This window comes from Girardinichthys multiradiatus, chromosome 12 (genome assembly GCF_021462225.1).
Source record: "Girardinichthys multiradiatus isolate DD_20200921_A chromosome 12, DD_fGirMul_XY1, whole genome shotgun sequence".
Classification (NCBI taxonomy): Eukaryota; Metazoa; Chordata; class Actinopteri; order Cyprinodontiformes; family Goodeidae; genus Girardinichthys; species Girardinichthys multiradiatus.
In genome coordinates, this window is record NC_061805.1 from 27,816,175 (window position 1) to 27,837,811 (window position 21,637).

At 41.5% G+C, this 21,637-nt stretch overlaps 1 protein-coding gene across 5 annotated transcripts in view; it reads right to left on the minus strand.

Annotated features, from left to right (window-relative positions):
* grid2 (glutamate receptor, ionotropic, delta 2) overlaps window positions 1-5,223 on the minus strand; it is a 749,910-nt gene extending 744,687 nt beyond the window's left edge. For 4 of the 5 annotated variants that reach the window (XR_007040614.1, XR_007040615.1, XM_047381419.1 and 1 more), the window contains exon 1: window positions 4,198-5,223. Coding sequence is in view for 3 of the 5 variants with exons in the window: in XM_047381419.1 (XP_047237375.1) it covers window positions 4,198-4,285 (88 nt within the window). In the remaining 2 variants the exon portion in view is untranslated. The remainder of the gene's footprint in view (window positions 1-4,197) is intronic. The other variant, XM_047381418.1, reaches the window with a different exon arrangement.
* Between the last annotated feature and the right edge of the window lie 16,414 nt (window positions 5,224-21,637).

A 21,637-nucleotide genomic window follows, 5' to 3' on the forward strand; every position in this document is an offset into this window, starting at 1 on the left:
GAAAGAGGTCAGTGTTGTATATGTTATAGAGAAGATGGAGTGTGAGATAACAAAAAAAACTTAAGGGATAGAAATGATATATCCACAAGAGGAAAATGCTGTCTTCTACATCTTGGAAACAAGAACGTACATAGTTTTGTGAAAATTACTGTAGTTTCTGCTACATAGTGTTTGTGTCCCATGTACTCAGTGTGGTTTATCTGCCATTTTCAAGCTCTCCTGTGAAAGTAACGATAAGCTGGAACGCTACAGGGACATCTCGTGTGTGAGTGGAGGGGAGACAAGTATTGTTTTGGGAGTGATAACCTTTTTTTGTGATTCAAAGTACTTGTGGCTAGCTCGGAAATGAACTATTGATTTGAAGAAAAAAAAGGTGGAGGGAAGAGAAGGAGGGTTAAAAAAGAAAACAAGTCACCGTGACTGAAATCTCAGCAGCTACCCAACCACCCACACCTGTCATTTGCTCTTGAACACAAACAAAACCACAAATGCACCCAATGTTTGTTTATAACAGTGAAAGTAACATAATATCACCCCAGTCAAATGTACCGAACCAGTTTTCATTACAGGCTATTTTTATTCAGCTAGCCAAATTGTTTTGCTAAACTAATTTACAAAATATAGACGAGGCGTATGGGTTTCACATTATTCAATATGAATATTCAACATGAATAAGGGCATTGTCTGGATTATATTGCCAGTGAGAAGGTTTGCTTCTGCTTGTGCAAATCTCATGTCTGGTGGTTATTTATACCCAGCACAAAATTCACAACTATCCAGCAGAACAGCAGTGCCATGGATTGAGCGAGTGCTCTCTTAATGCCACATATATGCATCTTTCTTTTTTTAATAAAGCAATCAATCTGTATGTACATGGAACATGTCCATCGCTTGAAGTTCTCCGAAGTTTAGCCACTTGTCTTCTTACCAGAGCTTAAATGCTGTAATCACAATAGCCCCATTTTAACTTCCTTGCATTCCCTTGATCTTTTATTTAGCATATTTTAGAATCAATTTAAAATGTTATATTTGTTCCAATGGTGGGATGAGATCAACAATGCGTGGTGGAAAAATTAACACTGCACATTAACCTAAATCTGCTATTCTCACTTTAAAACATGGTGGTGAATAAATCACACTGTGGAAATGAATTTCTTCAGCAGGGAGAGGAAAGCTGGACAGACTTGATGGGAAGATTGATGATCTAAACACAGGGTAATCCCAGGGAACCTGTCAGAGGCCGCAACACTCTTGATGAACTGGCACCACAGTGTCTAACACGTTGTTTGAAAACCTCACATGCCACCGAACTTTTACATTGTCAAATAAGCTATTTTTACAGATTACTGGGTCCAGGCTAAAAGACAAAGTGGACAAGGCTGAGATGTGCCCAGGACCAAGAACAATTTAAAAAACATCTCTTACAACTAGAGGTGCATGAATCAGACTTTTCTCTGCTGATACCAATTTCCAATTTTCTTTAAGGTCTGACCTTTTGATTCTGATTTTGAGAGATTACTTTTATCCCTAAGGACCATAACATAAAAAAGAAAATGTGCTGCTGTTTCCATAATAAAAGTAGTTTTTATAGGCATTTTCACATCCTATTTTTCAGTCTCTTAAAACATTTATTTTCAATACCCTTCAACATAGCATGAAATAGTACATTGTTTTTTAATGTTGTATTTTGTGTTCTTTTTACCTTTCACTTTTGGAGTTTACATTTACATTCTTTTCATTGCTGTTTAAATCTTGGCTTTATGTCTTTTAGGTAATTGTATTATTGCATATGACTTTGTTTTAACTTATCTTTTACTTGGACTTCAATCCAAAAGCAAATAAAAGAGCTTAGAATGTTATCCTTAGTTATGCATCAAAGCATATGTCCCTAACCTTTTAGGTGATTTTTGTAGAGTGGATAATTGTGCATTCTGTGAAGCGTTGACACGCTGAAGGTGGATGGATTCTGTAGTTTTGATGCAATTAGTGAATGGATAAATAATATCCTTTTTGAGTATTTGACCTTCAGATCACCATTCACAGTTGCTCAAAGGACACCTAGCCGACTTTGGCATCGCTACTTTAAACATGCTTCCTGCTTTGGTTGAGTACTATGTGCTGCTTTTAATTGGTTTCATGACTTGCATACCAATTTTAGTTGTTTATTAGTTTTGCACACCATTTTATGAACTCCTTATATTTTGTTGTAGATACATTTCTAATTTTTTATTCATTGTGCTAGATTTATTTATAACTTGCCTGTACAGGATCTTGATGCAACAGAGGTTATTTTAAGTAGCGTTATATAATATAATCTGTATGTACACTGCTTGATTAAAGAAGTTAAGTGCAAACATGAATGTTGCTAAAGAAATGCAGAAACTTTACATAAAGGTATATGCTATACAATTCAATATGATAATTTTTCTAAAGGTTCCGACGTTAATCACACTAGTGATGCCTTAATATGTTGCAAATAACATAATTTTGCATTGCGTTGATTAACCTCAGAGAGTCCATTCCACAAGCCCTGCAAAGGTAAGATGTAATATGTGAAAGAAATAAACATCAGTGGATATATGCATAGAGAATGCATATCAGGAGTCTCTAGTTACTGGCGGTCATCTGCACTGATCAGTTCAGTCTTGGTATGCCTCCAAATGTCTCATAAGACATTCTGCTCACACGGTGAAAAGTCTTATCTCAGGAAACTTACAGTATGTGAGGAGATAAAGTTTCAGAGGCTCACTGTGAAACACTTGCCCAACATGAGGTATGCTGCTGTGATCAAACCGTTCAGTCACAGGGTGATCTTCCTAACCGGCGGATTACACAAGCACCCCAAAGGATGAGAACTGCATTTTTAGAGTGGAATCATGTATGCAGGATGAAGCCTCAGTGACTCATTGTTCCAGCAGAGGTGCAAATGTAACTGTGCCAAAATACTGTTATCCAAAAGTTTCAAAGAAAAAGACAGTGTTGTCTGGACTTCAATTTCCCGAGGGGGGCATTTGTTATCACATCCTCGTTTTGTTTGACCAGATCTCAGTACAATTGCAGTTGTTGGTATTGGAAGCATCTGTTTGGACTGCAGCCCAGAGGGGAACCTCGACCTGATCCTGCTGCTGGCAGACTGCATTCAGGTAGCCTCTAAATTGGCTTATCTATTCTGACCCTGGCCAGCTGATTAACAAACAGTGCTGTATGGCAGCAGAAAACATTGGATTAGGGCGGCGGATAATATGTGTTTTTGAAAGTGTGAGTGTTAAAACCTGGATGGGATCGTAACCGTGACCTGAAAAAAAAAAAACCCCAATTCATCACGGACAGGTGCTTATCTCATTCCACTGGTGTATGTGTTTGTGTTTGCGTGCAAGTGGGTGCTCGTGACTCTGACTCTCAAGCGCCCAACACTGCTTCAAGTCTCTCTTGTTCTCTCTTTCTCTCCCTCTTCATTTCTTGTCTATTGGTTGTTGGAAGCCACCCAGTTGTACAGCGACTGTGCGTTCCCACCATCAGCACCTCTCATCCTGCATGGCACGCTCCTCGCTCTCTCTTCCTCCATTCTGCAGCCGCTAACCGACAGTCTACCTCTATAACGCTTCTTGGTGTCAATACAACAGTGACACAATATGCAGGCGGTGGTGGAAGGCAGGAAACACATTAGGACATCCCCACCGCCACCATCACCACCTCCTGCCACTGCAGTGTAGCTGACAGAGGATGATACTGGATGTAATGCCATTGTGTTTAAGGATAATCTACAAGTAGGAAATTTGCTGCCATTCAGGATAATCCAGGGGGGCAAGCATCACACAATCCTAAACCACCTGTTTTGTGCGCACACAGACAAGAAAACGCTGCATCCTCCAAAAGTCTACTTACTTCAAAAACAGGGGGCATTATGATATTAATCCTGAAAAATGTAGCTGCAACTAACACTCTGACTAATGCAAACCTTGCTCTTTGCTTCGAGGCATAATTTGCATTTCTGATCAGATTTACCACTCGAAAAGTGAAATGGAGGATGCAGCAGAAAGAAGTCTAACTCAGTGCTACATCAGTGCGTCAGGGAAGCGGTGATGTGATTTAAGCAGGAGCGCTTTTATCAGTGCTGAATCCCCCCATCTGTTTCCTGACAGACGCACACAGAGCTCTGCTGTGATTCTGTGAAGCAAAAAAAGCGCAGTAACTTACCGATATGGATGATTGAATCCGACAGCACCGACTTCCACTCCTGGCTCCAAAAAACGGCAACAAGCAACACGGCCAGGAGAACTTTCATTATGTCCAGAGATCAGAAAAAAGAAAGGCAGGAAAAACTACAGCTCTGAGCAGAGTTAAAATCCCGTGAAACGAGGCTTCTCTTTTAGTCCATCAATCTCTGCCTCGGTTTGCTCTTTTTGCGTTTGGAGAGATGGAAAGGTAAAAAAAAAGTGGCAAATTTCTAGGATATAATAAGAGAGTTGTACCCTGTTGGAATTCGTCCCAACATTAAATCAGATTCTGTGTCAGTAGAGAGGCGCCGAGCTGCAGTAAAAGAAAAAAAAAAAGAGAGAAAACACGCCGCATCCAAAACGCCGACGCGTTAAGTCGAAGCTGAAGGGATGAGGATGTGGCCGATCGTTAAAGAAGGAAATAAATATGTGACGATTCGATAGCAAGAAAGGTGGTTTGGGGGAAACCTTCTCTCGAATTGCAGGTCCTGTGATGGCTAATGACCCGAGATCCCCCCTGCCTTTTTAGACCTGGCGACGCAGATTCCCCTCCTGCACCAATCGCCAACAGCAGCGGTGGCAGCCTCTCAGAGGAGCGAGCCAACGACCAAAACTTCCATCCCTCCTGGGGTTCCTTGTATGTTCCCCTTCACTTAGCAACTGAATATCGCCAAAAGTCGGAGCAAGGAGCGACTTTTCTTGAAGAGGATGGAAACGCCAAATCTGGAAAAGCCTTGTCACATGGCATTAACACGGAAAGGTACAATGTATTCCACAATTGTCTGTAGAGTTCCTGTAGGAATGAGGATGGAGGGGATATCTTATAACCGAGAGCTCCAAATTCTTTTCAGCACACTGGAATGGAAAATGTAGGCAATTTGAAGGGAGAAAGATATATATATATAACAGAGGATGCGCACAACGACACTCTGTGTCCCGCACTCCGTATGCGGGTACTCGCCTCAGCCCCAGCTCGAATGGTGGCGGTGAAAAGGAGGTATGCTGCGTCCGTGTGGGAGAGGGAGAGAAAGAGGGCGAGGGGGGGTTATCGGGAGGAACGAATGGGATGGTAGAGATCCTGGAGAGAGAGAGAGGAGGAGAATCTGGAACTGTGAGCAGGAGAGGTTGCCTACAAGGGCGCGCATCTAGTGTCTGAAATTACTTTGGTGAAAGCGAGATGAAATGAGAATATATATAAAGGAAGAGGAGATGTAAGGTGCAATCTAAAAGACAGATGGCTGAAAAAAGAAGGGTAATACAGTTACATCTTTAAAAAATTTACTATTAACTAGATTTGCATTCATTTCAGCCATGGAATTTATAAGGTGAAACTCATTTTTACTCTTAATCCTGATTATTTTGGTATACAGATAATTAAACCCCACAATTTAGCATTTCAGGATAGTTACAATACTACATAAGACCAAAAATACGAGTATTTTGTGGGTAATGTTCAAAAGGCAGTGAAACTTGCTCTTCATGGTGTTGTTTGGAAGGTTTGAGAACTAGAGATAATGTCAGAAGCATCTTTTGACTGAGAAGAAAAAAAGCCAGGGTTGTTGCTTAGTGACTCCTCTTTTCAGATAAAAAGTATTTAGCATTTATTTTGGAAATCAAGACCACAGTGTCATGAGGAAGAGTGGAGAGGCACAGAATCCACATTTCTTGGATGTGAAGTTTTCACATCCTGTTTTTTTTTTAAGTCCACAGTGAGAACAGTCATTTAACAGGAAATTTTAACACAACTAATGATTTTCTCAGCTGACAAGCTTTATGGAGATTTCATTTTCTAGCATGACCAAGACCTGCCAAAAGTATCAATACCTGGTTTAATGACCATGGTATCAGTGTGCTGGAATGGCCAGCGAACTCTCCTTACCTAAACTCCAAAGAAAAGCAATGGAGAGCTGTCAAGAGAAACATGAGACATCAGAGCCAACAATATAGATAAGTTGAAGGCTACTATGAAAGTAACATGAGTTTGAAAGCCACAGATTGATAGCCTCGATGCCACGCTGCATTTAAGTAGTAATTTATGCAAAAGGAACCCCAACCAAACATTGAGTTCATATACTGAACAGTACGTACAGTTCAGTAGGCTTGTATTCCCGTATTAAAGTCATTCTTATTGAATTTAATTCATTCTAATTTCCAAACAAACTGAATTTTGGATTCAGTAAATCCTAATCATCAAATTTAGAAGTAAACTCTCTAAAGGCATCACTATGTGCATCAACTTTTGAGTTTCACTTTTTGAATTGAACTACATCAATAAATAAACTTTCCAATGATCTTCTAATTCATTTAAATTCACTTGGATGGCCATATGAGCAGAGTCTCCCCCAGAAAGGTTTACATAGGGTGACCTGATAGGGACCACAAATACTCTTGGATTAGCACAATCTGTAAAACCCCTGAACATCAGGAGTTTTATTCTATTTCATATGTAGATGTACTTTATCAGAAATTCCATTCATCCATCCATTTTCTATACATGCTTCTTCTGTACAGCGTCACGGGGGAGCTGGTGCCTATATGTCCAAGGGTAGGGAGGTGAAGTACACCCTGGACAGGTTGCCAGTCCATCAAAGGACAACATAGAGACGCAAAGGACAAACAACCATGCACTTAGGGAGACCAATTAACCTATCATGTCATGTTTTTGGACTGTTGGAGGAAGCTGGAGTACCCGGAGAGAACCCACGCATGCATGGAGAGAACATGCAACCTCCATGCAGAAAGACCCCAGGCTAGGAGTCGAACCCAGGTCCTTCTCGCTGCATTATATTATATTCACAAAAAGTATGGTGCGTGTAACCCTTTGGTTGAACAAATGAACATCAGCTCTGTCATGAGCTCTTTAGGCAACCACCAGCCTAATGTCCTTTTTCAACTCAGCAAAAGCTATGGCAATGACAGGCTGATCGGAGCAGTACTGCTTAATTTAGCCATCTATTTATTTTACATTGACAACATATGTTTATCATCTGTACTCTCCATCAATATGATTCAAAGTGAATCACATTCATCCAATGATCAAACCTAATGTTCTCTTAAGCCACATTAGTCCTTTCATCTTGCCCTGGATAGATTCTGTGATGATGTATATTCATTTCCTATGTCATGCCCATCTTTTTGTTTGTGTCCACCCAGCCATCCATCACACTTAACAATCCATGGGCAGGAATCCCGAAGGTTTCTATTAATCTACCACAGATCTTGGATTAGAGATAAGATGTGTTGGAAGCTTCAGGCTATTATTGACCACTTTTTTTAATACACACTCAAGGAATGAGAGATTTAATCTGTGATTGTGAGGTGAGGAAATCTGTTCTTAGATCTCAGTTTGTTTTTTTTTCTGATGATTTGTGATCATTTTTGTCAAACCACTCCTAATTAAAGACAGAGATATTGATACATAAAACTTTATATGACAAAAAAATGTAAATAGAATAACAGCAAAAACAGCAATCAAATAATGCTGGGAAATGGACTCTAAAGAGCTCAGTGATGTTTACTCGTTGTACTTGTTACATTTCAGAAGTACAGGTCCTTCTCAAAATATTAGCATATTGTGATAAAGTTCATTATTTTCCATAATGTCATGATGAAAATTCAACATTCATATATTTTAGATTCATTGCACACTAACTGAAATATTTCAGGTCTTTTATTGTCTTAATACAGATGATTTTGGCATCCAGCTCATGAAAACCCAAAATTTCTATCTCAAAAAATTAGCATATCATTAAAAGGGTCTCTAAATGAGCTATGAACCTAATCATCTGAATCAACGAGTTAACTCTAAACACCTGCAAAAGATTCCTGAGTCCTTTAAAACTCCCAGCCTGGTTCATCACTCAAAACCCCAATCATGGGTAAGACTGCCGACCTGACTGCTGTCCAGAAGGCCACTGTTGACACCTTCAAGCAAGAGGGTAAGACACAGAAAGAAATTTCTGAACGAATAGGCTGTTCCCAGAGTGCTGTATCAAGGCACCTCAGTGGGAAGTCTGTGGGAAGGAAAAAGTGTGGCAGAAAACGCTGCACAACGAGAAGAGGTGACCGGACCCTGAGGAAGATTGTAGAGAAGGGCCGATTCCAGACCTTGGGGGACCTGCGGAAGCAGTGGACTGAGTCTGGAGTAGAAACATCCAGAGCCACCGTGCACAGGCGTGTGCAGGAAATGGGCTACAGGTGCCACATTCCCCAGACCTGGGCTACAGAGAAGCAGCACTGGACTGTTGCTCAGTGGTCCAAAGTACTTTTTACGGATGAAAGCAAATTCTGCATGTCATTCGGAAATCAAGGTGCCAGAGTCTGGAGGAAGACTGGGGAGAAGGAAATGCCAAAATGCCAGAAGTCCAGTGTCAAGTACCCACAGTCAGTGATGGTCTGTGGTGCCGTGTCAGCTGCTGGTGTTGGTCCACTGTGTTTTATCAAGGGCAGGGTCAATGCAGCTAGCTATCAGGAGATTTTGGAGCACTTTATGCTTCCATCTGCTGAAAAGCTTTATGGAGATGAAGATTTCATTTTTCAGCACGACCTGGCACCTGCTCACAGTGCCAAAACCACTGGTAAATGGTTTACTGACCATGGTATGACTGTGCTCAATTGGCCTGCCAACTCTCCTGACCTGATCCCCATAGAGAATCTGTGGGATATTGTGAAGAGAACGTTGAGAGACTCAAGACCCAACCCTCTGGATGAGTTAAAGGCCGCTATCGAAGCATCCAGGGCCTCCATAAGACCTCAGCAGTGCCACAGGCTGATTGCCTCCATGCCACGCCACACTGAAGCAGTCATTTCTGCCAAAGGATTCCCGACCAAGTATTGAGTGCATAACTGTACATGATTATTTGAAGGTTGACGTTTTTTGTATTAAAAACACTTTTCTTTTATTGGTCGGATGAAATATGCTAATTTTGTGAGATAGGAATTTTGGGTTTTCATGAGCTGTATGTCACAATCATCCGTATTAAGACAATAAAAGACCTGAAATATTTCAGTTAGTGTGCAATGAATCTAAAATATATGAATGTTAAATTTTCATCATGACATTATGGAAAATAATGAACTTTATCACAATATGCTAATATTTTGAGAAGGACCTGTATGTTGCTGACTTTCATCTTTATCACATAAGAGGCACCAAGATATTTTCAAATCTGTATGTTTTTTAGATTCATTATTAAAGAATTTTCAAGGCTTTATCAGCATTGCCTTCTTATTAACATGCACCCCAAATTAATAGCATGGAGCTGCCTTGTTTTCATATTCTTGAATGCAAACCCTTCAACAAGAATAATGGTTTTGCATTTGCAGAACATCAGTATAGTTGGTGCACATTAATTTGTAAAAGGAACGAAAGTTTTCTGTATAGAATCTAAGCCTTTTTGCATCTTTTACTTACGGGTGTCAAATTATCGTGTTAATTGCGATTAATTAATTACAGTCAGGCTTAGCGCCTATGTTTTTTAATCGTGTTAATCTAATTTTTAATCTCCAACTCTACTATTTCTGTATGAGAGTTCCCTTTTCATGAAATCAGTTTTTTATGCATTGGGCTTCTTGCGCTTGAGTTGTTGAGGGTGGAAAACAATGGTCAGTCACACCCTGAAGTGGACATTGATTGGCTGTCTTGGGTTTGTATGAGCTGATAGGCTCAATTGAGTAGCGGAGAAGAGACGCGAAAATGGAGGAGCATGTGAGAGTTGTCGGTCCAATAAATGGGAAATTTACATTCCAAAAACACCCCGACAGCACCATTGATAAAGGTAGAGTGATATGCCTTCTTTGTAAGAAGGAGTTTGCTTACCACCGAAGCAGCTCAAGTTTAGCCTACCACATCAACGCAAAGCACCCAGTCGCGAGTGCCGCCGCCACAGTTAATGTTGGCAGCGAAGACATTAGCAATTTAGCAAGCCACAGCAAAGCTCTTCGCCAAACTAAACTCAAAGAGAACACCCCACGTATGAGCAAGTCTGCAACCGACAGGCTGACAAATGTTCTTGCCAAGTGGATAGCGTTGAACTGCAGGCCGATAAATATAGTGGAAGACGAGGGGTTAACAGAGGTGTTGCAAACTGCGTCCAATGACCCATCATACAAGCCATCGTCCAGGTCGATACTGACGACCAAAATCGGCAAGATGTACGATGGCGAAAAGAAAAACAAACTTGAGATTTTGGTGAAGGACTCGCCCAACTATGTTGCTATAACCGGAGATCATTGGACCTCAGCTGGCAATCACAGCTATTTTGGAGTGACCGGACACTTTATTGATGGTGAGTGGAACCTCAACTCATTTGCACTGACCGTCATGAAAACAGAAACCAGGCACTTTGCTGATAAATGTGCCGAACAGTTCCTCAAGGTGGTGCATGACTGGGGAATTGAAGACAAGATATCCACCATTGGTACAGACAGCGCAGCAAACATGCTGGCTGCTATGAGAGCCCTTACATATGAGAACATCGCCTGCAATGCTCACATTCTCCAGAGGACCATCACGGTCTGCCTCGATAGTAGTGGGTTTGCCGGTGTACTGGCAAAGTACCACAAGATTGTTGGCCATTTTAAACAAAGCCCTGCGAGTACCACAGAACTTAACCAGCAACAAGTAGCACTTAGAAAAAAGAGCGAGCAACTTGTACAAGATGTACCGACCAGGTGGAATTTGACACTAGCAATGGTCTCACGCCTCCTATGCAACAGAGAAGCTGTCCAGGCTACATTGGACCAACAGAACCACAGATTGGTCATGCCAAACGAAGCTGAGTGGGGGAAACTGCAGAGGCTGGAGGTCCTGCTTGAACCATGCAGGTAAGCCCAAATAAACACGTCCATTTTAATCAAAACCTATTGTCACATGTTAGGTACATTTCAGAACAATTAAATTGGAAATCAGTGACGCTTTAGTTTAAATATCCAGCTAAGTTTATTTTTGCAAACTTATCCACCTCTGCAGGTATTTGACTGAGCTGCTGGGTGGTGAGGCCTATGTCTCTTGCTCTGTAGTGTTGCCTGCTTTTCGCCATCTGGACCGTGTCATGGACATCACTGATGATGATCCAGCCTATGTGGTAAAGTTCAAGAACACATTCCAGAGGGACCTGGCAGCACGGCGAGCTGATGTCAATGAGACATGGTTCAAGTTAGCCTCAGCACTGGTTCCACGTTTTAAGGAATTGAAATGTCTTCCAAGAGAAAAGAGGGAACAGGTAAAGACTATAAGGATAAGCTGGATGAAAGAGTCCAATTTATCAAAAACAAAATGTTTTATTTATATAGCACTTTTCACACAAGAAATGCAACACAAAGTGCTTCATAAAATAAAACAACAAAAAAACCATCTACTGCACTTAGTGTTAATGATAATCATTCACTCATCCATCTATTAATTTATTCATTCATTTAGGTGTGGACCAGTCTGGAGAACATGCTCCAAGCAGCAGAGCCCAGAAGAGAAGCTACTCTCCAGCCCTCCACAGAGTATGATGAACCAGCTCAGAAGAAGAGGAGGAGTGTTCTCCTGCTGGGGTCTGACTCTGACTCAGAAGAAGATGGAATGATGTCTGGAGAGCTGCAGCACTACAGAGGAGAGCCAGGATCAGTATTGATGACTGTCCCCTGCAGTGGTGGTATGCTCACTCAGGAGCCTATGAAAAGCTATCAGCCCTAGCACGCAAGTACCTGGGCTTCCCGGCAACCTCCATACCTTGTGAAAGACTGTTTGGCCTTTGGATGTTGTGGGGCTGTCATGGTTGACACGCCTCTTCAACATTGCGTGGCGGTCGGGGACAGTGCCTTTGGATTGGCAGACTGGGGTGGTGGTCCCCCTTCATAAGAAGGGTGACCGGAGGGTGTGTTCCAACTACAGGGGGATCACACTCCTCAGCCTCCCTGGTAAGGCCTACGCCAGGGTATTGGAGAGGAGAGTCCGGCCGATAGTCGAACCCCGCTTCAGGAGGAGCAGTGTGGTTTTCGTCCCGGCCGTGGGACACTGGACCAGCTCTATACCCTCTACAGGGTACTCGAGGGTTCATGGGAGTTTGTCCAACCGTTCCACATGTGTTTTGTGGACCTGGAGAAAGCATTTGACTGTGTCCCTCATGATGCCCTGTGGGGGTTGCTCCAGGAGTATGGAATCGGTGGCTCTTTACTAGGGGCCATCCGGTCTCTGTACAAGCGGAGCAGGAGTTTGGTCCGCATTGCCGGCACTAAGTCGGACCTGTTCCCAGTGCATGTTGGACTCCGGCAGGGCTGCCCTTTGTCACCGGTCCTGTTCATAACTTTTATGGACAGGATTTCTAGGTGCAGCCAAGGGCCAGAGGGGGTCTGGTTTGGGGAACAGAGGATTTCGTCTCTTCTTTTTGCAGATGACGTGGTCCTGCTGGCCCCATCTAGCCAAGACCTACAGCATGCGCTGGGGCGGTTCGCAGCCGAGTGTGAAGCGGCTGGGATGAAGATCAGCTCCTCCAAGTCCGAGGCCATGGTTCTCGACCGGAAAAGGGTGGCTTGTCCTCTTCAGGTTGGAGGGGAGTTCCTGCCTCAAGGGGACGAGTTTAAGTATCTCGGGGTCTTGTTCACGAGTGAGGGAAGAATGGAGCGGGAGATCGACAGACGGATCGGTGCGGCTGCCACAGTAATGGGGGCACTGTGCCGGTCCGTTGTGATGAAGAGAGAGCTGAGCCGAAAAGCAAAGCTCTCAATTTACCGGTCGGTCTACGTTCCTACCCTCACCTATGGCCATGAACTTTGGGTCATGACCGAAAGAACGAGATCCCGGATACAAGCGGCTGAAATGAGCTTCCTCCGTAGGGTGGCCGGGCACTCCCTTAGAAATAGGGTGAGGAGCTCGGCCATCCGGGAGGGGCTCGGAGTAGAGCCGCTGCTCCTCCACATCGAGAGGAGCCAGTTGAGGTGGCTTGGGCATCTATACCGGATGCCTCCTGGACGCCTTCCTCGGGAGGTGTTCCAGGCGCGTCCCACCAGGAGGAGGCCCAGGGGACGGCCCAGGACACGCTGGAGGGACTATGTCTCACGCTGGAGGGACTATGTCTGGCCTGGGAACGCCTTGGGCTCCCCCCGGAGGAGCTGGAAGAGGTGTCTGGGGAGAGGGACGTCTGGGCATCTCTGCTGAGTCTGCTGCCCCCCGCGACCCGGTCCCGGATAAAGCGGAAGACAGCGAGTACAAGTACGAGTAAGTTAAGGGCCTTTCTCAGCAATTTTTAGGTGAGATTAAAAAGGAGATTAATTAGATCAATTTATTACAGATCATAGTTAATTAATCTCTCAATTTTTTGAATCTATTGACAGCACTACTTTTACTATGGCAACCAGAGTGAGAGGCTGCCTCACCTCTGCCAGTCATGTGAGGTTCTCCGCACACTGATCTTAGATTTACAAAGGACAGCTCTTGCTGTAGGAGAGGGAGCTGCACAGAGAAAAACTTGTCATTAAGTTTTACAATGTTCAAGAAAAAAACTGTTCATTTCTGAATCAACAGGGCCGCATTTTCTGTAACGTTTGTCCACACAATTAATGTAAGCGAGACTGAAAAATGTTGCAAATCATGTTATTGATGAGTCTAAACAGAGTAGACCTGCTAGAATTAACCTAGCACTAAAGCAAACTACACCACATGAAAAAAACAAAAAACATGAGCAAGACATGAGCTCATAAAAGACTGTAACTTTGACTGATGCATTAGATATCTTTTAAAAACAATAATAAAGCAGCGCATGTTGGGTGACATGTTAGAACATTAAAGTAACCTTAGGGTTAACCCTGTGTTGGTGCAACATATTGGGGTTGACCTTGGTGGATGGGACCATGCTCGGTTTTCTCAGTCCTAATCAGAATACCTTCAACTTTAAAATACTATTTTCCCGACAATAGGGCGCACCTCAATATAAGCCGCACCTACAAAGTAAAAAAAAAAAAATGGAAATGGACATATATAAGCCGCACCGGGCTAAAAGCCGCTGATATCGGCTGAACTGATTACATAGTTTTAACTGAACATAACTGAACTGATTAGTTTCCGAATGGTGCCTGTAGCATAAAAGGGAAAGTGCTGATCAAACAAATCAGAAAAGTTATTGATTGGTTTATTCATCGTCCCCCTGCGCACTGAAACCACTGAAGTCATCTTCTTCAGTGTGGGAGTTGAACAGCCTCAGAAGAGCTTCGTCACATACCTTTTCTGTGTCGATGTCAGTATTGCTCAGTGTCCCACCTGTCTCATTTTTTCCACTTTCTGCTAAAGCACCCCCTGGCGGGTGAAGAAAAATCCACAGAAAAGCCACACCTCATTATAAGCCCATGGTTCAAAGCATGAGAAAAAAGTAACACCTTATATCGGGTAAATTTGGTAAATAAATTAGAGGTCAACCGATACATCGGCCGGCTGATAGTTTAGGCCAATATTTGCGTTTTTTTTGTTTATCGGCATCGGCCGATACGTGCACCCATGCCTTGAGATCACGTGAATCGCATGCATTGCTGCTCCCTCCATGGCAGAGAGCAGCAGAATGAGTGGACACAGCAACAAAGGTAGGTTTTCAACTTTTAATGTATTTTTAACTGTCTAATTTAGCTGTATCTGCCCTTTGAAAGTAAGTCTCTGTCTCACTGTGAGCGGGAAAGAACAGCAGTGTGTGTCTGCCACGGAAATGAGCGCATCAACAGTTTTTTTAAATGGTCTTATGCCGCTTACAGTCGGCGTGTGTGTGTTGTCATGGAGAATCATATATGCACATGAAAACAATTACCAATCACTACGCGTACAACATTTACCTTTAAATAAAATAATGTCCATACACTGCAGCAGTGGTCAGTGTTTTTTCTCCACCCGAACCAAAGAAGCTCTTTGGTTTAAGAGTCAACACATTTTTGTTTTTTTTGGTGTACCTGTTAAACTGCAGTCTGAAGCTGGTTGTTAACGTTAGCTGGTTTAAACGCAATTTTTGCGCCAGGGCAGAGACTGCGGAACAACCCCTAATCTTCGCTAACCGTTAGCAGTTGACGTCCGATGGCTGCGCAGCAAACCACTAAAAGCTTGGGCAAGAATCCACTGCTGCTGCAACAATGTTTAAGTGTGGTTTCTTCATTAAAACAAGGAGTCCATATTCTTTGCTCTGGCCCAACGGTACCATTTATTGCAAACAATTCATTCACAAACTCCAGACATTCGCTTGTTCCCCGGCTTACATAACTACATAGCCCTATTTCGCCCCTTAGTGCTTGGTTTGATCTGAACAATACATTGCAATATTACATATTGTAACAGGAAGCGCTCTCTCTCTCTGTGTGTGTGCCTGTGTGTGTTTCCCTCTCTCTATGTGTCCAGTTTCCAAAGTTCTGAGGAAATTAATATGCACTACAAAGGCCTCATGCTGCTACAAGTACACAAACATTTAAGCGTTAAGATTGTCTATATTATTATATATTTAACAGTTCTACATTGTTTGCTATATATTGTTGGTGTTTTTTTATTTATTATTAAAGGCTTGTGTATTTGTCATCAATGTGTCATTTCTATCATGTAAATGCAGGTAGAAAAAGGAATATCGGCTTCAAGAATCGACCCCCAAAAAAAAATCACCTACACATATCGGGTATAGGCAAGACTGATGTCAAAATAATCATAAAACTTTTAAAAAACCTGAATCAGTCGATGTATAAAATAAATTCTGGTATGCATTGTGATCAACTAGTCATATTTTGATTTACCATCTGTGGTTTTTTACTTATTGCTGGCCTAATGATGACAACATAGAAGGAGCGTACACTGGAGCGTACACATACCAGGCTATCAAAAATGTTACAGATTATTTTCTTCCGTTGCAAGACCATTAGAAGATATGCAATGTCAAAAACGATTAATTAGCAATTGTCAGGTTAAAAACTTAAAAAGATTAACTTATCACACAAACCCAGGTTCAGTTCAGCTCAGGAGGATGTAGTGCTTGAAAAAACTCTAGGCCAAGTAAGGTTCATGGAGCTGGAGAGGCTTTGAGATTCTTGGTTGTTTAATTAAAGCAGCATACAGGTCCTTCTCAAAATATTAGCATATTGTGATGAAGTTCATTATTTTCCATAATGTCATGATGAAAATTTAACATTCATATATTTTAGATTCATTGCACACTAACTGAAATATTTCAGGTCTTTTATTGTCTTAATACGGATGATTTCGGCACACAGCTCATGAAAACCCAAAATTCCTATCTCACAAAATTAGCATATTTCATCCAACCAATAAAAGAAAAGTGTTTTTAATACAAAAAACGTCAACCTTCAAATAATCATGTACAGTTATGCACTCAATACTTGGTCGGGAATCCTTTGGCAGAAATGACTGCTTCAATGCGGCGTGGCATGGAGGCAATCAGCCTGTGGCACTGCTGAGGTCTTATGGAGGCCCAGGATGCTTCGATAGCGGCCTTTAGCTCATCCAGAGTGTTGGGTCTTGAGTCTCTCAACGTTCTCTTCACAATATCCCACAGATTCTCTATGGGGTTCAGGTCAGGAGAGTTGGCAGGCCAATTGAGCACAATGATACCATGGTCAGTAAACCATTTACCAGTGGTTTTGGCACTGTGAGCAGGTGCCAGGTCGTGCTGAAAAATGAAATCTTCATCTCCATAAAGCTTTTCAGCAGATGGAAGCATGAAGTGCTCCAAAATCTCCTGATAGCTAGCTGCATTGACCCTGCCCTTGATAAAACACAGTGGACCAACACCAGCAGCTGACACGGCACCCCAGACCATCACTGACTGTGGGTATTTGACACTGGACTTCTGGCATTTTGGCATTTCCTTCTCCCCAGTCTTCCTCCAGACTCTGGCACCTTGATTTCCGAATGACATGCAGAATTTGCTTTCATCCGAAAAAAGTACTTTGGACCACTGAGCAACAGTCCAGTGCTGCTTCTCCGTAGCCCAGGTCAGGCGCTTCTGCCGCTGTTTCTGGTTCAAAAGTGGCTTGACCTGGGGAATGCAGCACCTGTAGCCCATTTCCTGCACACGCCTGTGCACGGTGGCTCTGGATGTTTCTACTCCAGACTCAGTCCACTGCTTCCGCAGGTCCCCCAAGGTCTGGAATCGGCCCTTCTCCACAATCTTCCTCAGGGTCCGGTCACCTCTTCTCGTTGTGCAGCGTTTTCTGCCACACTTTTTCCTTCCCACAGACTTCCCACTGAGGTGCCTTGATACAGCACTCTGGGAACAGCCTATTTGTTCAGAAATTTCTTTCTGTGTCTTACCCTCTTGCTTGAGGGTGTCAATAGTGGCCTTCTGGACAGCAGTCAAGTTGGCAGTCTTACCCATGATTGAGGTTTTGAGTGATGAACCAGGCTGGGAGTTTTAAAGGCCTCAGGAATCTTTTGCAGGTGTTTAGAGTTAACTCGTTGATTCAGATGATTTGGTTCATAGCTCGTTTAGAGACCCTTTTAATGATATGCTAATTTTGTGAGATAGGAATTTTGGGTTTTCATGAGCTGTATGCCAAAATCATCCGTATTAAGACAATAAAAGACCTGAAATATTTCAGTTAGTGTGCAATGAATCTAAAATATATGAATGTTAAATTTTCATCATGACATTATGGAAAATAATGAACTTTATCACAATATGCTAATATTTTGAGAAGGACCTGTATATTTCTAAAATACAGAATATTGACATAACCTAACCATAATAACTACTTTAATCCAGAAGGTCAAACTGGGTTCTATTTCAACAGCGCATATTTAAGTGATTAGTAAAACTGATCTACTTGATCTCCAATGCAGTGTAAATTCATCAGTGTGTTTGCCTTAAATAAGAGGAGTTCAATGTTCCGAAACACCAGTAGGCTGGCTTTGTTGTTATGCTTTCAGTATACATGAGATCAGCGGCAAACTAAATGGTTAACCTAGTAAATTGAGGAGTGCTTCTCTAGTTCGAGTTTTAAAAGTCTGCACTCACAACTGTGTCTGGTTTTGGTGGGCCTGTGTCAGTTGTGGTGTAGTTGGGGGTTACTGGTATTATGTAGAGAAGGTCCAACTTTGAGAGGTACTTCACCCCACAGACTTTAGCAAGTATCAGACTGGAAGCATTGACCAATCCTTATTTTAAAGTGACTGATCATTATTGAAGAGAAACAAAGTTGGGACATCAACATATAAAACCATTTAGTGGTGTCAATAATTTTAATTATAATGTTTATACGACTAAAAAAAGATTACCTAAACTTGCGTTAGCAGTTTGACAGTTGACTTAACATTCAACTTAAGAAAAATGCACTGCAACCCAGTTAGGAGACTGTCGTCTTTATTTGCATTGCTATACAAGACAGTGTACACAACTTGCGAAGGAGAACAATGCTGCTCCAGATAAGCCAGATCTAAATGTCGCTTGTAAGCCTTGACTGTTAATTGAACATGAACTTTAATGGACAGCTGCTCATGGTGTCACTCTCCTAAAACGGTCATGTCATCTTTGAGTTGTTCTACTGTAATGTAACTGGTGTTTACAATATCAGACCACAAAATAACCACTATTTTCTGATCACTTAAACAGGGTTACACCCTGAATAGGTTGCCAGTCCATCACAGGGGTACATAGACATACAAAGGGCAAACCCCCATGCACACACACACACACAGTCAGACCTAAGATGCAATTAATATAACGGCAGGGCTGGACTGACCTTGGGGCGTAGTGGGCATTGCCCGGTGAGGGCCAGCTGGCCCTGGTATTTGTAAAATACAAACATATATGTATAAATGTATTTATTTACACATTAATTTTAGTTTTATTTATAAATAAATTATAAATATAACTAAAATGAATGTGTATATAAATACATTTTATCATTCATGTGTCTGCAAAGGTAGATAAAACGCAGCCCATTTGTATATTTTCTTGAAATCTCTTTGCTCCACTCGTCTCATATTTTTTTTCCCCAAAAAATGTGTATTGAAGAAACTGAAACTGAGGTCTAGTTTTGGCAACACAAGATGAATAACAGGAAACAAATGATGTTTGTTTTAGTTTCTTCAATATAAGTGTTTGGAAAAAAATGCATTTCAATACAGTTTATTTATATGGAGCCAAATCACAACATGTTGTCTCAAGGCACTTTCCAAAGTCAATTCAATAGAATAAAACTAGATGGATATCAAGTCAAGTACATTCAGTCCACTTGTACATTCCTCTCTATTTGTGGTACTGGTTCTAGGGATGCAGAGAAGGCCTGAACAAGAACACTTGAGTAATCTGGGAGGTCGAATCACTGACAGCAAATCTGCCATTCGTTAATTTAGAAACTAGCACGAGTATTTTAAAGTCTATTCTCTGTGATATAGGGTGCCAGTTTAAGGACTTTAAAACTGGGATGATGTTCTCACACATTCTGTTTTTGTTTTTTTGTTTTTTTAATGTTTCACCATGTTATACAACATGGATACTTGACCTCACTTTAGGACATTTTTAAGATGGTTTCTCTCTTCCATGTAGGCTACTGTGCAACACAATGTGTGCATATATCCAATGGTATATCATGTGTCTCCACATATCATATTACTAATCATAGTGGGCCCCCATGACCAAAAATGCCAGGGCCATTTTTTGGCCCCAGTCCAACCGCGCCCAACAGTCATGTTTTTGGACTGCTGGAGGAAGTGAGAGTACCTAGTGAGAACCTAAACATGCACAAGACAAACATTCAAACTCCATGCTGACAGACCCCATGCTGGGATTTAGAGCCAGGACCCTCTTGCTGCAAGACAGCAGGGGAACCAGCTGCATCACCGTGCAGCCAACTCCCCAAATTACTAAACCTTAAATTTACTGAGATGTTTTTTCATGTTATTCATGCAAACATAATGTGGATAGCTTATATCAGAATAATGCTATTGTTAGTATTCTGGGGGAACACATTAGAAGTTTTAAAAATATTCACAATCCTTAGTTCAATAAAGTGTAAAGGTTTCTTTGGCAGCAGCTTTAGGTTTACCTAGTCTTTTCCAGCAGAGCCTGTCAAGCTTCATTAGATTGGATGGAAATAGTCAGAACATCTTTAGAGAGAACTGAGGAAGGGAGATCAAACCTTTTTTCATTTTACAATTATAGAGGCCATTGTGCTCTAGGGAACACTCAAAGCTTCAGAAATGCTTTTATGCTCTTACCCTCATCTACGGCTTGAAACGGTTTTATGTAGAGGTCTCCTGGGAGTTTCTTAGACTTTATAGTTTGATTTTTATTTTGCTACACAGTGAGGATTGTCACACCTTTGTATACCTGTGTGTACTTTTAAAAATAATGTTGACCAGTGTGCCACAGGTGGCCTCCATTAAAGCAAACAGAATGATCCCCAATTTGAGGCTGAGTCCCACCAAAAACTGGTAATAAAAATAGAAAAAGAATTATGAAAGCAATAACATTGTAATGTTTATTTTAACACATGTGTAATACTGAAATGTCATTTACTAAAACTGAATCAATAATAGTAAAAGGGTTATGGAAGAAAATACATTATTCTCATTTAAAACAGTGTAACATTTGCAAAAAGTGAAGGGGGCCAAATACATGTCTCTGGGGAATTGGTTTAGCCTGCATGTTGATGGAAGTTTATATTTAAACAGTAAATTATTATCTTTAGCATTACCTTGGTTTACATTTATCAACTCAAGATAATATTACTTTGAGCTATGATTAGGAAATTCCCACAGAATGACAATCTTGTATAAAGCCTTACAGTATCTACACAAAAACAAAAATACATAAATACCTAATAAGAAAATATGAGCAACATAACTTCGTTACTGTGGCTAAAATAGATCATGTTGAGTATTGCTAAAATGTTATGTATCCACATATTTATTGTTATTGAGACATCTGCTAAAGCAAATATGTATAATAAAACACTCATTAAATTCAATAGTATGTAGATTTAACTGTTATTTTACAAAAACAGAATGACTTTTTGTCGTGGAGTAACACAAGCATAACAAGCTGATATTAGTTGGTAAATTAGTCAGGCGATCTGCCCTGGTAGCCAGCCTGCAGTTTGCCATTTGACAGATATGTAGATTGTAGCTTGTCAACTCTAGTTACTTTAATAAGAGTGATGGATTGCAGAGTTCCCACAATGTCTATCTGTATTTTGCAACCAGAAATACTTCCAAACAGCTTAACTTGCCTGTCTTGAAAATTGTAGTAGCCTTCTTTCAACCAGCTGTCCAGGACACTGCAGCAGTGGGGGGTGGACCAACTCCACAAATTTTCTCTGACATCTTATTAACAGACCATTAAACTATTGGAACAGTGTCAGAGTAGTTTTAAAATAATTACTTTTTTGAAACAATGTTGTTTTTCTTATACCTATAACGTGACCCATGCTTACTTTTTTTTGTCTGGCTTGATTAG